We start from the raw sequence: 13,106 nt of genomic DNA, 5'->3' as shown, positions 1-13,106 counted from the left end.
GGTGTTTCTACCAACTTTCCGGTAATACAAAGTTATGTCACCGAAAAGCAGGGGGACTATCTGTATAGGGTAAAATATGATATGACACGTGGATGACTAAACGAAGGACACGTGAAATCCGAGATGGGATAGCTGAGGACCGAGCACAGCCACTCTGCTTGTCACCGGAAAGGATAACGTTCATGAAGGTGTATTAAATGCTCTGCACCCGGTGGTATTTACTAAAGAATATTCTGCAATATTAAGAGCGACGGTCTGTTACAGAAAATTTGACATTTATACTCACCGTTACATCTTCATCAATGACCCTCATAATTGGCATTAAAGGAGGGTACGATCATAAGACCTCTTTCCCTAGTCATAGCTATAAATAGTGAGCTCAGTTACCATTGTAAGAGACACGGATTTTCTGGCAAAAACATATACTATATTCTATACAGAACTTTATACAATTTTACTTTCTTGCTTTTTGATCTCATCATTGCCGTGTTCAGAAACCGTATTCACGGAATCACCATCCTTGCTATTTCATCTACATTCTAAGGCTAAGTATCGTGTATTTCTTCAATTATTATATTATTTCAGGATCAAATTAGTTCACTTGTCTAGAAACCACGTATAAGTTCAACTGTATTGTTTTACGAGTAAACATAAATGAACTGGAAATTTGCTTAAGTTGCAATTAAAATGGGTCAAGACATACAACAAGCGAAGTATAGAGAAAAAGAAGCTCCATTAGGGCAACTAGGTCAGGTATTTATGGGTCAAGACATGAGTTAATATATTTAACTTGCTTAATCAATACAAAACACAAATTAAGACCACCACGTCACTTTTCAGGTGAGAAATTTTATAAAATTTGGCTAGAATAATTTTTGTGATAACTGGAGCAAAGTAAAATATTTTTTGTGTGACAAAGGAAAGAATAATGACTTTTTTATAATGAACACAAAGTTGGATGACCGCTGATAAAATTTACTCAATTTGCTACAAACTCAACTAGGTAATTCATATGATCCAGCCAGGAAGAATCACTTACGAACCTATTGTTCGTGATTATATTGTAGACTGATGATGTAGCAGCTAGGAAACTCGAAAATATGGCAAACCTTCGGGGAGCATAATAGAGTGGCAAATGCTCGCTGGCCAAAGTGGGTGCAAAGAAAAAGCTTTTTTGCAAATCCAGTAGTTATGGTAGTTCATCCGGTATTTACAAGGAAAAGTAATTTAGCTACAAACTTCTCAACTACTGGGCATATCAATGCCCCATCTATATAAATATAATTTCTCGTTCAACAAAAAATAAAATAAAAATATATTCCCCCTGATGCCTACCTTATTTCCTTTTTCTTTTCTTTCTTCTTTTTAGCTTTCAACATCTTTTTCAATCAACATTTGAATTAAGTCGGAAAAAAAGACAGGGCAATCATATGGTTGTTAGTTCCGCCAATATTGCTGTATTTGTAAATAATAATTCTGCAAAATATAAGTTATCGTAATGAAACAATAAATAATTCGAGCCCACTGAATTCACAGTGTTTCCTTAAGTAATTTAATCCCTTCCTAGTACCCAAGGTAATGGATTATTTCCTCCCAGGATAGAACGAATCACACACTGGTGTAGCGGTACTTCAAACTCCAGTGTTTAAGCGAACACAAAGTTCGGTAGCAAATCACACTTACAGTTGCTTTGTTTGAAGTTAAAAACAATGCAGAACGAAGGAGTAGAAACTCAGAAAATCGTATGAAAATGCTGAGAGGAAGGAGTGCAATGTATAGCCAAATCTGTTGAGCGATTTGTGTCTTGAAGAAATAAATATTTACGTTAATATTTACTATTAACAAATAAATTTGGTCCAAAAAATTAATCAATCAATCATTTGACCGAAGCCGAAGCCGAGCGAGCGACGACGACGGCGCGAGGCTTGCTTTCTTCTTAACTCTTTAAGAGCTACAAGAAGAGCAATTATATATATACCCACCAAAAATCTCTTCCTCTTTCAATATGGGACAATGTCTCATTGTCAAGAGGGGTAAAATTTTACTCAAAAATTTCATTTTCCCTCCATTTCCCCTTCACCCTCATTTTAAGACTATTTCATCTTAAAAACAAAAACCTCAACAATGGTTGATATAACAAACACGTGCAGTTTGTTAAATTGTACGATTTAGTACTGTTTTGAAGTTCAAACAATATTCTATGTTTTGACAGTCGCAACGGGAACTAATAGAGATTGAGTTGGGTAATAGTCAAATATGAGACTTGTTAAATACAAAATTAAATGAATAAGAAGTTAAAAAGTCCAAAATAGTTGAACATAATCCAAATTATGGTTGCCAACTAGGCGAGAAAACTTTGAAAACTATGGAGTCTGACTCAATGGACGCTTTCAAAATGCTGGATTTTTCACTAGGCAGAGAATCATTGGGAGATGCAAACCACTGACGAGAAAAGAACCATGAAAAGGTCAAAACACTTTGGAGAACATTTGAAAAAAGATATTGAAATAAAAAGTTTAGCTGAAATAAGATATGTTTAGGTATAAGTCATCGTGAAGATTTTTGAGTGTTGGGTGAAGAATTTTTCATTGAAAATCACCCTAAAACCACTTCTTCACAAAATAATTTTTTGAAATAAACAAAAAACTCTTGCAAAAACATAAAACAACGCCTTTTTAAAAAAAATTGGGACAATATTTCTAGATTTTTTCACAACGAGCACATTCTTGGCTCTGATTATGAATTTTAAGATAGTGTTGGATCTGATGTAGTCATACTTTGTAATTTAGTTTGAAATTGATTTGCTTTTAGTAGTTATATCTAAGTTGTGCTTAACTTTTGATTGGTACTTATAAGGCTTAGTTAATCAGGTTATAATTTCAGCCTTGTTTGATAAATCTTGATCTATATTTAAGTTTTTAAAAACATGCATGTGGTTTTTATGTATATGATACAGTAATATGAGTGGCAGATCCAGGTTTTCATTAAGGGGTGTCAAAATATAAATAATTAGATACATCGAAAAGTTAAGGGGAGTCAACGTATAATAAATATATATAAAATAAAAAAAATTATCTAGCAAAATAGTATAATTTGCCGGCGAAGGAGTATCGCTTGACACCTTCAAGAGTAAGATGATGTAATATAGTACAAACAAATATTATATTTGCATGCGTACAAAAAGTAAAAGAACATTCAATATATATATATATATATATATGAAGGATGTTTAGAGGAAATCAAACATGGACTGCAGCAGCGGTAAACTAAAGGAATTTTCAGATCAAAGCGGATTAGCAAAAAAAGAAAAAGCAAAAAAAAACTTAAATTTTTGTTGAACTAGAGTCATAAAACTGAATCAACTTGAATGAGTCATACGCTTTGGTCAGTGATTGTTCCTTTAGTTTTTATTTTATAATATTTTTTATGTAAGCATGACAACCATAATTATTAATACTGCTCTTTCCTTAAAAAAAAACATTGCTGATGTAGACACACATACATATATACTATACTAGTTCTTTCATTCCTTGAAAAATACTTAAAGAAAATTTAATGCAGTTATGAAAATGGATTTAGTTATATACATTGATGGTGTACAATATTTGTATGTTTAGTCGCTTAAAAGGCTATAATAGCAAATAAGTTACCAAATATAACAAGTTAAATTACACGACATGAATTGTATAAAAAAATATTTACAATGTCAATATATGTATTAAAAAAAAAAACCTTCTAAAGACCTCTTTCCATAAGTTACAAGATTTTTAGAGTTGAAATCATATTTTGAGAAGTCAAGGAAAGGTATCCTCTAGCTAACTTCAATTTTTAAATTCAGACTTTGCCCCTGTTTATACTAGTGACTAATCGCACTTGAGTCGTGTGTAGCTTGGTAAAAGATTTTAGATAGTATGATAAATATAAAACAATTACATAAAATTAAGAAAAAAAAAATTAAGTTCATGTTGGTCCATTCATTAAAATAGGCTAATGTTTTGACTATTATCTCTTGATTTTGGAAGTCTTACTTTGACGTTCTAGAATGCTCAACTATTTCATATGGAAAATAAGTACATCGCTATCTATATGTTTAAAGATGATGAAATTCTAATTCTGAGACTTTAACTAACCACTAATAAGATAAATGAAGCGGTCTTAATTAAACAGATGCATTGAATTTTTTGAGGAGTTCTTGTGTCATCTTGTGAAGGCCAAAGTCAAAATCGGCCCAAAACCAATGAATCAATGATGAGAAGATCACATTGTAGCTGATTTTTTAGAATTTTATATACTTTTCGTGTTGTTTTCTAGACTTAAGAAAATATTCTATATCCATTTCTTTTCATCCTTTATTTAAAATGAAGAATTGTATTACTTCTCCAGTTATTCTAATTTTGTCATCAAGTAACAGGTTGATAATCAAATTGCTGGAATGAACTATTTTAGCTATTTTAAGTCAAAATATTGACGGGTTAATTTGAGTTTAGATTATTGTTACCCACTCTTAATAGTATCACTTACCTAACTAATCAAATCTGATGAGGTTGATCGAAGTATAGTTTGACTAATTTTAACAACCCTAACTAGAATGCTCAATTATATAACAAATTTTGTTTCTATTTTAAAATGGTACAGGATTATTGTAATTTCAAGCCATCGTTTTCTCTTTTTTTTTGTTGGTGTGTATGTTGGAAGATATTGTCATCTACATTTTTTTTTAAAAAAAGGAGAAGAGCTTCGAAGTTTTTCAGTTGTTTAGTTATTCCAACTTTGGAGGAAGGGGTAAAATGGGGATAGAAATGCCTAAGGCACATTAACTTCAATTTTTGGAAAGTATTATAATCGTCCAGTAATAAGAGTTAGTATAATTTTTTCAAATGAACAATTTGAAAAATCCACAAGATCATTTAAAATACTACTACTACATATGATACAAAGAAAATAATATTAATTTTAATAGAGATTAAGTTTTAGTTAGCCATGTTAAGATATTGACTTTTAATTTTATTAGTGCTGTCCGAAAGATGAGTGGTTGAACAAATAGCGTATGAGTGAAATGTGGCAAAAAGCAGAAAGCAGAAAGCAGAGAGAGTCGCTTTCGAGCTTCAGAGTGTCAAAGTCTCAAAATGTTCCTTTAGCGTGAGAAGTTAAGGACATCCGGGGGCGGAGCTAGCGAGCTATTTACGTGTTCCGTCGAATTCAGTAACTTTAGTTCAAATTATGTATTTGTTTGATAAAATTTATTAAACATGTATAAATTATTAATTTAGAATCCAGTAACTTAAAAATAATCAGAATCCTGAGCTCATAAATTTCAAATTCTGACTCCGCTTCTGAGGACATACCCTAAAATTTAAAATAATGCTAATTTACGACACTCTATTCTTAATATTTAGGCAACAATTATGAAGCTTAGTACACAGTATCTAGCATAGGAGTTTTTGTCCGGGCAGGTAAACATTTATTAAAGAACCGACTAACTAAAACCATTCTAATTAGTTACTAACTGTACAAAAAGCAGCGTATGAGTGAAAGGTAGCAAAAAGCAGAAAGCAGAGAGTCGCTTTCGAGCTTCAGAGTGTCAAAGTCTCAAAATTTTCCTTTAACGTGAGAACGCGTTGATAAAAAAAATCATTCACACAGAGAAATAGCCTAACTATGACTCCTCCTCTTCTTCTTCTTCTTCTTCTTCGCCGCCGGCCCACCACCTATTCCAACAAAGCTCCTTCTCCTATTACTCCTTCTGTTAATTCTCTACGTTTCTTTCACAAGATTCTCCTTTATTTTCCACCATATGCCATAATTTTTCATATTCTTCTTTCCCTCTGCTCTTCCAATTTTAAGGTACGCAATAATTATGAATTATGATTATTACTATTTATTATTATTCTTAGATTTCTTATTTTGCTTTTTATGGAATTGATGATTTTACCATCTTGTTTTATTTAGTGATGGAGCTAAAACTATAGGAAGTTTAACGAATCAAGCTATCAAATTCATTTGCCTTTTGACTTTTTTGCTTATTTTTTTTTTTTGAAAAGAATATATATGTAAGTGACCTTAATTCAGCTGTATCCAAAGAGTGAATTTGTAGGGATGGAGCTAAATGAGTAAATCTTTAGTAAATTTAAGGCATCGAGCTATCAAATTCCTTGCCTTTTTGACTTTTTGCTTTATTTATTTATTATAGAAAATATGTAGGCAAACCTTAATTCAGCTGTAGCCAAAGAATAGCGCTTTCAACCTCCTGCAATTTTAGTGAGTTCTTAATACAAAATGAAACCAATATTTGTGCTTACCCATATTGACTTCGTTTTTCTTTAAATAGCCATGCCGGGTCAGCTTGCGCACACCTCCACTAACTCCACGGGTACCGGTACCTACTACCTTCCACCAGCACCACACACCTGTCTACTAAGGCTTGGACAGATGGAAAGAAATAACCTAGTATTTTTTGCCTTCGCTGGGAATATAGCATATTGACTTTTACTGAATCAATGTTGATCATTCTTAAGTTTTATAGAATTTTTATAGTACATTTTGTTAGGGCAGGAATTTTCCATCTGAGCAAAAAATGTTTTGCTTTGATAATAAGTTTAACAAGCTGAAGGAGGAAAACTTTTTTGTGAAAAAGAATTCTTTTCTTTGTTTTACAGGGTATCCATGGTGAAGGCTAACATGTAATTTACTCATCTAGAGGCACTATCAATTGATTAGAATATTTGTCCCGCAAAAAGCAAATTGACATGAGTTGTTGCTTTTTTGGTGCCCGGAAAAAAGGTGATGATCTTGTTCATCATGATACAAGAGATACAGGAGGTTAGTGCGTATTTAAAATAGGGATGGTAGCTGATGGATTTTTTTTTTCTGGTTTTATGAATTTATTTGGTTGTTTGGAGGACTTGTTTGCAAGTTTATGCGCTTGGCATTGACACTCAGAGGGATTGACCCTATTATCTGCTTGCCTAGTCACAAAATTTTACAGGTTAACATGATTTATGTATTTAAAAAAAATCCCCCCTTGCTTGAATGTAAAGGGAAGAAGGTAAAAGTGTGGATAGATTAAGAAAAAAGGACAATGGAATGAGAAACTTACCGATTAAAAAAAGAAAAAAAAAAGACACCGGAATGAGAAACTTAAGAACTACAGCAAGTATCATACCAAAATCAGTAATGAGTAGATTGAGTGAATATGCAAGTTTTCAAGGCCTATGAAAGTCGAATCAATATTGTGGTATGCGTGTATATGTCAGATGGGTTGAGGGTGAAGTGATGAGGAAATGATACAAAATGCTCAGAACTGTAACACAAATTATCTTTAATACTTTTTAGATGCATTGCACATTTGGTTCTAGACAATTTTCAACTTAGGCATAAGCGACGCCAATGCAAAAGAATTGTCTGCTGGATTGCTTTGAGTGTCTTCACTAGAGATTGTCTTAAGTAAATCCAAGATGGGCCATCCTGAAGTATGGAAGACACCAAAGGCAATAAAATGGAAGGTTCAATGTAAGGATCGAGAATAGAGTTCTGAATGTACCTGCTAATTGGCTTGCTAAAATATGTTCGATTTGGTTAAGGAGAAGAGCCAATTATCCAAGTGTGTTACAGGTGTCTTATCTGTTAGATAATTGGTCAAGTGTGTTACATTTGTGTTATTTATTATGATAAACAAGTTCATTATATGGAGTAGTGGGAAGATTCACTAGTGATCACATTCTTTAGAGGATGGCAAGTTCCATTTTGTCTGTTTTCTCGGGAAGCCACATAAAAATTCTGATTCTAACTCTCACAGGAAGATTTGATGCCTTATATTGTATTATTGGTCCTAATTAGATGCCTTAAAAAATTTCTTATTACCTCATTTTAAGCACAACAAATAAGATAATTAGCCTCTATTCTGCATTTTCATACACCATACATATCTTTTATTTTTGGCAGGCCGCGCCGTTGCAAGCACAAAGAATTTTTCATTTAGTGAATTAAGAATAGCAACCAACAACTTCCATCAAACTAATAAAATAGGGCGAGGCGGTTTTGGCACAGTATACAAGGTACAGCTCTACTCTGAGAATACATCTCATGTTCTTTCATGCCCGAGTTTTATGCATGGACAACTTATTTTGTGTCTTTTGCATAGTGCTGTTTGTCACATTCTTGGATGTTAAGGTTTATTTTAAGTTACAGAAGCAGACTGATTTCTGAAATTCACAGGAATTCTTCATTCCTAACTTCTTATTCTGTTATTTGATTTTCATGATCATCTCCCTCTTTAAAAATAATTGTGTAATACGGCAATTGTCTTTGCTTCTGAGGTTAAGACTTTAGTAAATACTAACAAATTTCGTTGTATTTAATTACATTGATATAGTTCTTGTTGCTGGTTATTAACTCCTGTGCAATTTGTAGGGAACTCTAAAAAATGGAAAAGAAATCGCTGTGAAGACACTTGCAGCGGAATCAAAGCAGGGTTTGCGGGAGTTTTTGACTGAAATTGAGACCATATCAAATGTCAGACATCCAAATCTAGTTGAGATAATTGGATGTTGTGTTGACGGAAATAACCGGATTTTGGTCTATGAATATTTAGTAAATAGAAGCCTTGACCAAGCAGTGTTTGGTAATTGCAGAACTTCTGGTGAAGTAAAAGATTAACTTCAGAGTTATGGAATGGGCTACTGATAATGGCTTTCTCTTTGCAGGTTCCAGGATTAATATTAAGTTGGAATGGGACAAAAGGGCTGCTATTTGCTTGGGTACCGCTCAAGGTCTTGCATATCTACATGAAGAACTAGTGCCACATATAGTGCACAGGGACATAAAAGCTAGTAATATTCTACTTGACAAGGATTATACACCAAAAATTGGAGATTTTGGGCTTGCCAAGCTTTTCCCAGATAATATCACCCATATCAGCACGAAAATAGCAGGAACAACGTATGTCTTCCTCTGAATTTTTAGTCGAACCCCTCTATGTTTTGCATGGCTGAAAGTAGGACCTTATGGCTTCGTTGGGTTTAGGATGTAATCAGTTGTAAAGATATCATGAGATGCTGTGGGTTGCTTTAACTCTAAGTAAATTAAAAAGGAGTGGAAAAACAATGCTGGAAATGAATGCCATGAAGTAAAAAGGTAGAAAAGAAGCTTTTACAGGTGCCATTCATGTAACTAGGGTCTTTTGTCCATCTTTTTTCTTTTATCGATTTTGTGATTGCTACTTGTTTGTGGTGGCTGTTTGTCTTGGGTGAATAGTCAAGTATGTGCTTCTTGAGAACTTTAGTCTATGAGACTATGAAACACTTCTGTAGATATAACCAAATCTGAAAAAAACTAGGTTGCTTAGGCTTGGAAGCAATATGTGCCCCTACTATACCTAAGGATGAATTCACTGAGTGAATGAGCATGAATTAGAGCCATATGAATATGGAGGAGTCATTAAAAGTTTGCTTGAGATTGAGGTATAGTTAGTTTGATTCTTCAGTGCAGATAATTAGTTTGTATCTCATAAAGTAAAAAAGAATGTTGGTAAATAAAACGTGTGCATTAAATACTCAACTACTTTGTGCTTGGCTTTTACTCTTATAACTCATAGTACACATATAGTTCATTATTACTATATGATTAAATGAGAAGTCAATGCATCTTTCTTTTTTCTGTCCTGCAGTCCTAAAGAGAATTCAGTGGAACATTTAAACAGTGTTGTAATATATCCACCTTATTAGATTGTTGAAAATTTTGCTGTTGTCTCATCTCATGAACTTATAAAAGAAAGTGTCTTTATATCCAATTAAAATTTTAGAGGTTGTTATATCAAATAGGGTCATAACATTGAAAAGCAAGAAAGTCATAGTGCTTCCGATGATTAAGCACAAATTTTAAACTTTCTTTCATAAGTCAAATAAAGCCATTCCTTTATTTGTTTTAAAAGTTTGTATATGCTTTCCCTAGAATAAAGTTTGAAAATAGCCTTAATAGGATGTGTTTGACACATTTAACTACTGCTATTCTAAAGAAAGCGATAAGGCATGCAAATAAAAAGTAAGGTTTATATATAGTTGACAAATGCAGAAAAGGATCCCTTAATAAAAATAATAAACTGATTATTTCTTTTCTAGCTCTTTAGAGTCATTTATAAACAATTATATGAATATATAGATTCAAGCATTTTCAATTTCCTGAAGGTTTGTTTTTAGATCATAGATCTCCAATATATTTGTTGGAGGCGAGTTTCTGACTTCTAGACCTTTTCGCTCTTCCAAGCAGTGGCTATCTGGCACCCGAATATGTATTAGGCGGACAATTAACGTTGAAGGCTGATGTTTACAGTTTTGGGGTCCTAATACTGGAAACAGTTAGTGGCAGGAGCAGCAGCAGTAGTATTTGGCAAGGGGATAAGAAGTCACTTCTCGGATGGGTGGGTCAGATTTTTCTTAGTTCCTTAATCTATTTAAAAGTATGGCATTCATTTCCTGGGTGTAGCATCTAGAATCTGTTGCATGATTCGTCTTGTATTTTCAACTAATAACCATATATTCTGGTTCATGTTAATGAAAATCTCTGAACACCGCAAGGACATTTGGAGATGAATGCACTATATGAAGTCAAATTGAGTAGAGGTCTGGTAAAATAAATAAATAAATAAAAGAACATAAGTGAATCCATCTCTAGTTATTATATGATTAAGCTTTTTCACTTCTCGCAGAGTTATATGAGTATTAATAGTTATAGAATCCAACTGATAAGAAGTTGATAAAAAGAGTTTCTCTGAATGTAAAAAATGATATATTAAAGACAACTGTGTGAGTGAAAGGAAAGCAGCTGAGATTCTGAGACTTCTTTTTCTTTTCTGAGTGTGTCATCAGAAAGGCTACTCGAAGCACGAGCTGATCCAATAAGGTATTCATTAGGTAAAAAAAGCTAGTACCTTATTCTCTATAGGAGTTTGTATTCACTACCAGAAATTCATAGTTATCTGGGGTAAAGAGAACTAAATTTCTAAATGAATGTTAGTATTATCAATATGTCATTGTTCAGAAATTTTGAGTTTTCCCTTTCTAAAATTATGTTGGTTGGGGCAGAAGGAGGAGGGTAAAGTAAGGCCGTGAAAGGGGATTCTTTGCTCAAATATTTTTTCAAAGAAGTCAAATGATGTCTGTTTGCTAAACTTTGGTTTTCTAATCTCCCTTTCATTAGCTAGTTTTAGGATGCAATTGTTGTTTCCAGAGTTACTGACAAGCCAGTTATTCAAATCGAAGATGTAGCAACAGTAAGATAAATTCCAAAATGGATTGATTTATTCAGTTTGGTTAGCTGAATCTCACAAATTTATGGCTATATAGTGTTAGCAACCTACAGGCTCTAAGCTACTTGTAAATGCAATTTTCTCCTTTCCCCTTTTTTCTCCATTCCGAGTGTTGAGTGATCAAAATGATAGAAGTACAATTTATTGTATCAGGCCTGGCAGCTCTATGAAGACAGAAAGCTATTGGAGCTGGTAGATGCAGAATTGGATGATTTCCCCGAAAAAGAAGTCGTCAGGTACATCAAGGTAGCTCTGTTTTGCACCCAAGCAAATGCAAACAGAAGACCGATGATGAGCCAGGTTATTGAGATGCTTTCAAGAAATATCCAGCTAAATGAGAAAGAACTTACACCACCTGGTTTCTTCCAAGATTCTGATGCAAGCATGCGTTCAAAATTGAAGTCGTCTGAATGCAGTACTAGTCAACAAAGTTCTGTACCCTTCACAATCACTCAGGTGATCCCTAGATAATCATCATTGGTGACTGGCACTTGAGCATCATTCTTCCTGGGAGATTGCTTGTGGCTTTGTTTGAGATTTCTAAAATTAAATTTGCAAAATCAGTTTTTTTTTTTTTTTAATTTCTGGAAAAAGTGTTTCTAAGAGTAAATTAACTTTTTGTTTAAAGGTTTCTTAACTGAGTTTTTAAATTCTTTCAAAAGTTTTTGGAGTTTTTGAAAAAATTGAAATTCTGAGTTTTTTTATTTATCGGACACTTTTTCAAAAAAAATACTCAAAAACTGAGTTTGCTAGCTCAATTTTTTAGAAAATTTCAAACAAATGCCACCTAACTTTTCAGAAGATTGAAATTACAAAATTAGTGATATAGCTTCACATTGTCAAAGCTCCTTGGCTAAATTCCAGCAACTTATTTTTGCTCCACTGCTGTTTTGTGCCGCTAGTTCTTTTGTTTCCTTTTTTGACCTTTTTGTTTTCTTTCATCCTCTTTTTCCTCCTCTCCTCCCTCTCTCTCTCTATATATGTACGTGGTTATCGACATTATTGATTCCTAGCGGTTATTAATCTTCTTATACATTCAAAGCTATTTTTTTGATAAATGAAAGTGTGTACTAAAGGTAAGTTATTTCGTCTTTTAACTTCCAAATTTAGTCTTTGTCCTAACGGGAAGCCTATTCATCTAGCAAGCTTTTATTGAAGGGAAATTGCACTTCCTCTCTCTTGTCCTCTTTCATTCATGTTTCAATTCTCGTATTAGGAAACTATATAATTTTTAGATTATATTATAATTTTGTACTTTATGATATAATATAATAAGCCCGTATATATTCAAACTACTCATTTAAATTATGACACTAATTCTTGAAACCCTAAATTAGAAAGGGTGTTGCCGTTCCTAAGATAGAAAAAATTATGATTTAAATTCTTCTATAATCATATATAAGATCAACCTGAAGTCCTGAATATTTGAAAATACAAATTCAATTCTTTAAGACAATGAAATCACATTGTGGTCAACTATTTTTTTTTTAAAACAATGCAGTCACAAATTTATAAAACTCAAATTCAACAATGGTGTATTAAAAAGATAAAAGCATTCCTTCAATTTTATAGAATATAATATTATTCGACTAATCACAACTAAAAGCCAGAAGGTACACAAATGGAGGAAGAAAGCTGAATTTGAAATCGTTTGGCAACTCTATCCAACGGCTTTAAAAAAAATACTTATTTTCTGCTTTTGCTTAAAAAAAATTGAAAAGTAGAAGAGAAAAGAGAGCAATTATTCAAGCTAAGAAGAACAATAGCATAATTCTACAACAGAAGAAAAAGAAAGATAACAGTT

General features: G+C 32.9%; 1 protein-coding gene across 1 annotated transcript; it reads left to right on the top strand.

Moving 5' to 3' along the window:
• The first annotated feature begins 5,608 nt into the window (after positions 1-5,608).
• On the top strand, positions 5,609-12,382 carry LOC107795191 (cold-responsive protein kinase 1). Its single transcript, XM_016617776.2, has 7 exons — positions 5,609-5,844; positions 6,657-6,819; positions 7,942-8,054; positions 8,410-8,620; positions 8,703-8,937; positions 10,264-10,414; positions 11,456-12,382. Exons 2-7 carry the CDS (start codon positions 6,747-6,749, stop codon positions 11,771-11,773), a joined length of 1,101 nt encoding a protein of 366 aa, XP_016473262.1. The 5' UTR covers positions 5,609-5,844; positions 6,657-6,746; the 3' UTR covers positions 11,774-12,382.
• The last annotated feature ends 724 nt before the right edge of the window (positions 12,383-13,106 follow it).

The sequence above is a fragment of the Nicotiana tabacum genome, chromosome 17, assembly GCF_000715075.1.
Source record: "Nicotiana tabacum cultivar K326 chromosome 17, ASM71507v2, whole genome shotgun sequence".
In the NCBI taxonomy this organism is placed as follows: domain Eukaryota; kingdom Viridiplantae; phylum Streptophyta; class Magnoliopsida; order Solanales; family Solanaceae; genus Nicotiana; species Nicotiana tabacum.
The sequence above is the reverse complement of the archived record's forward strand: the minus strand, read 5'-3'. Positions and strand labels throughout refer to the sequence as shown.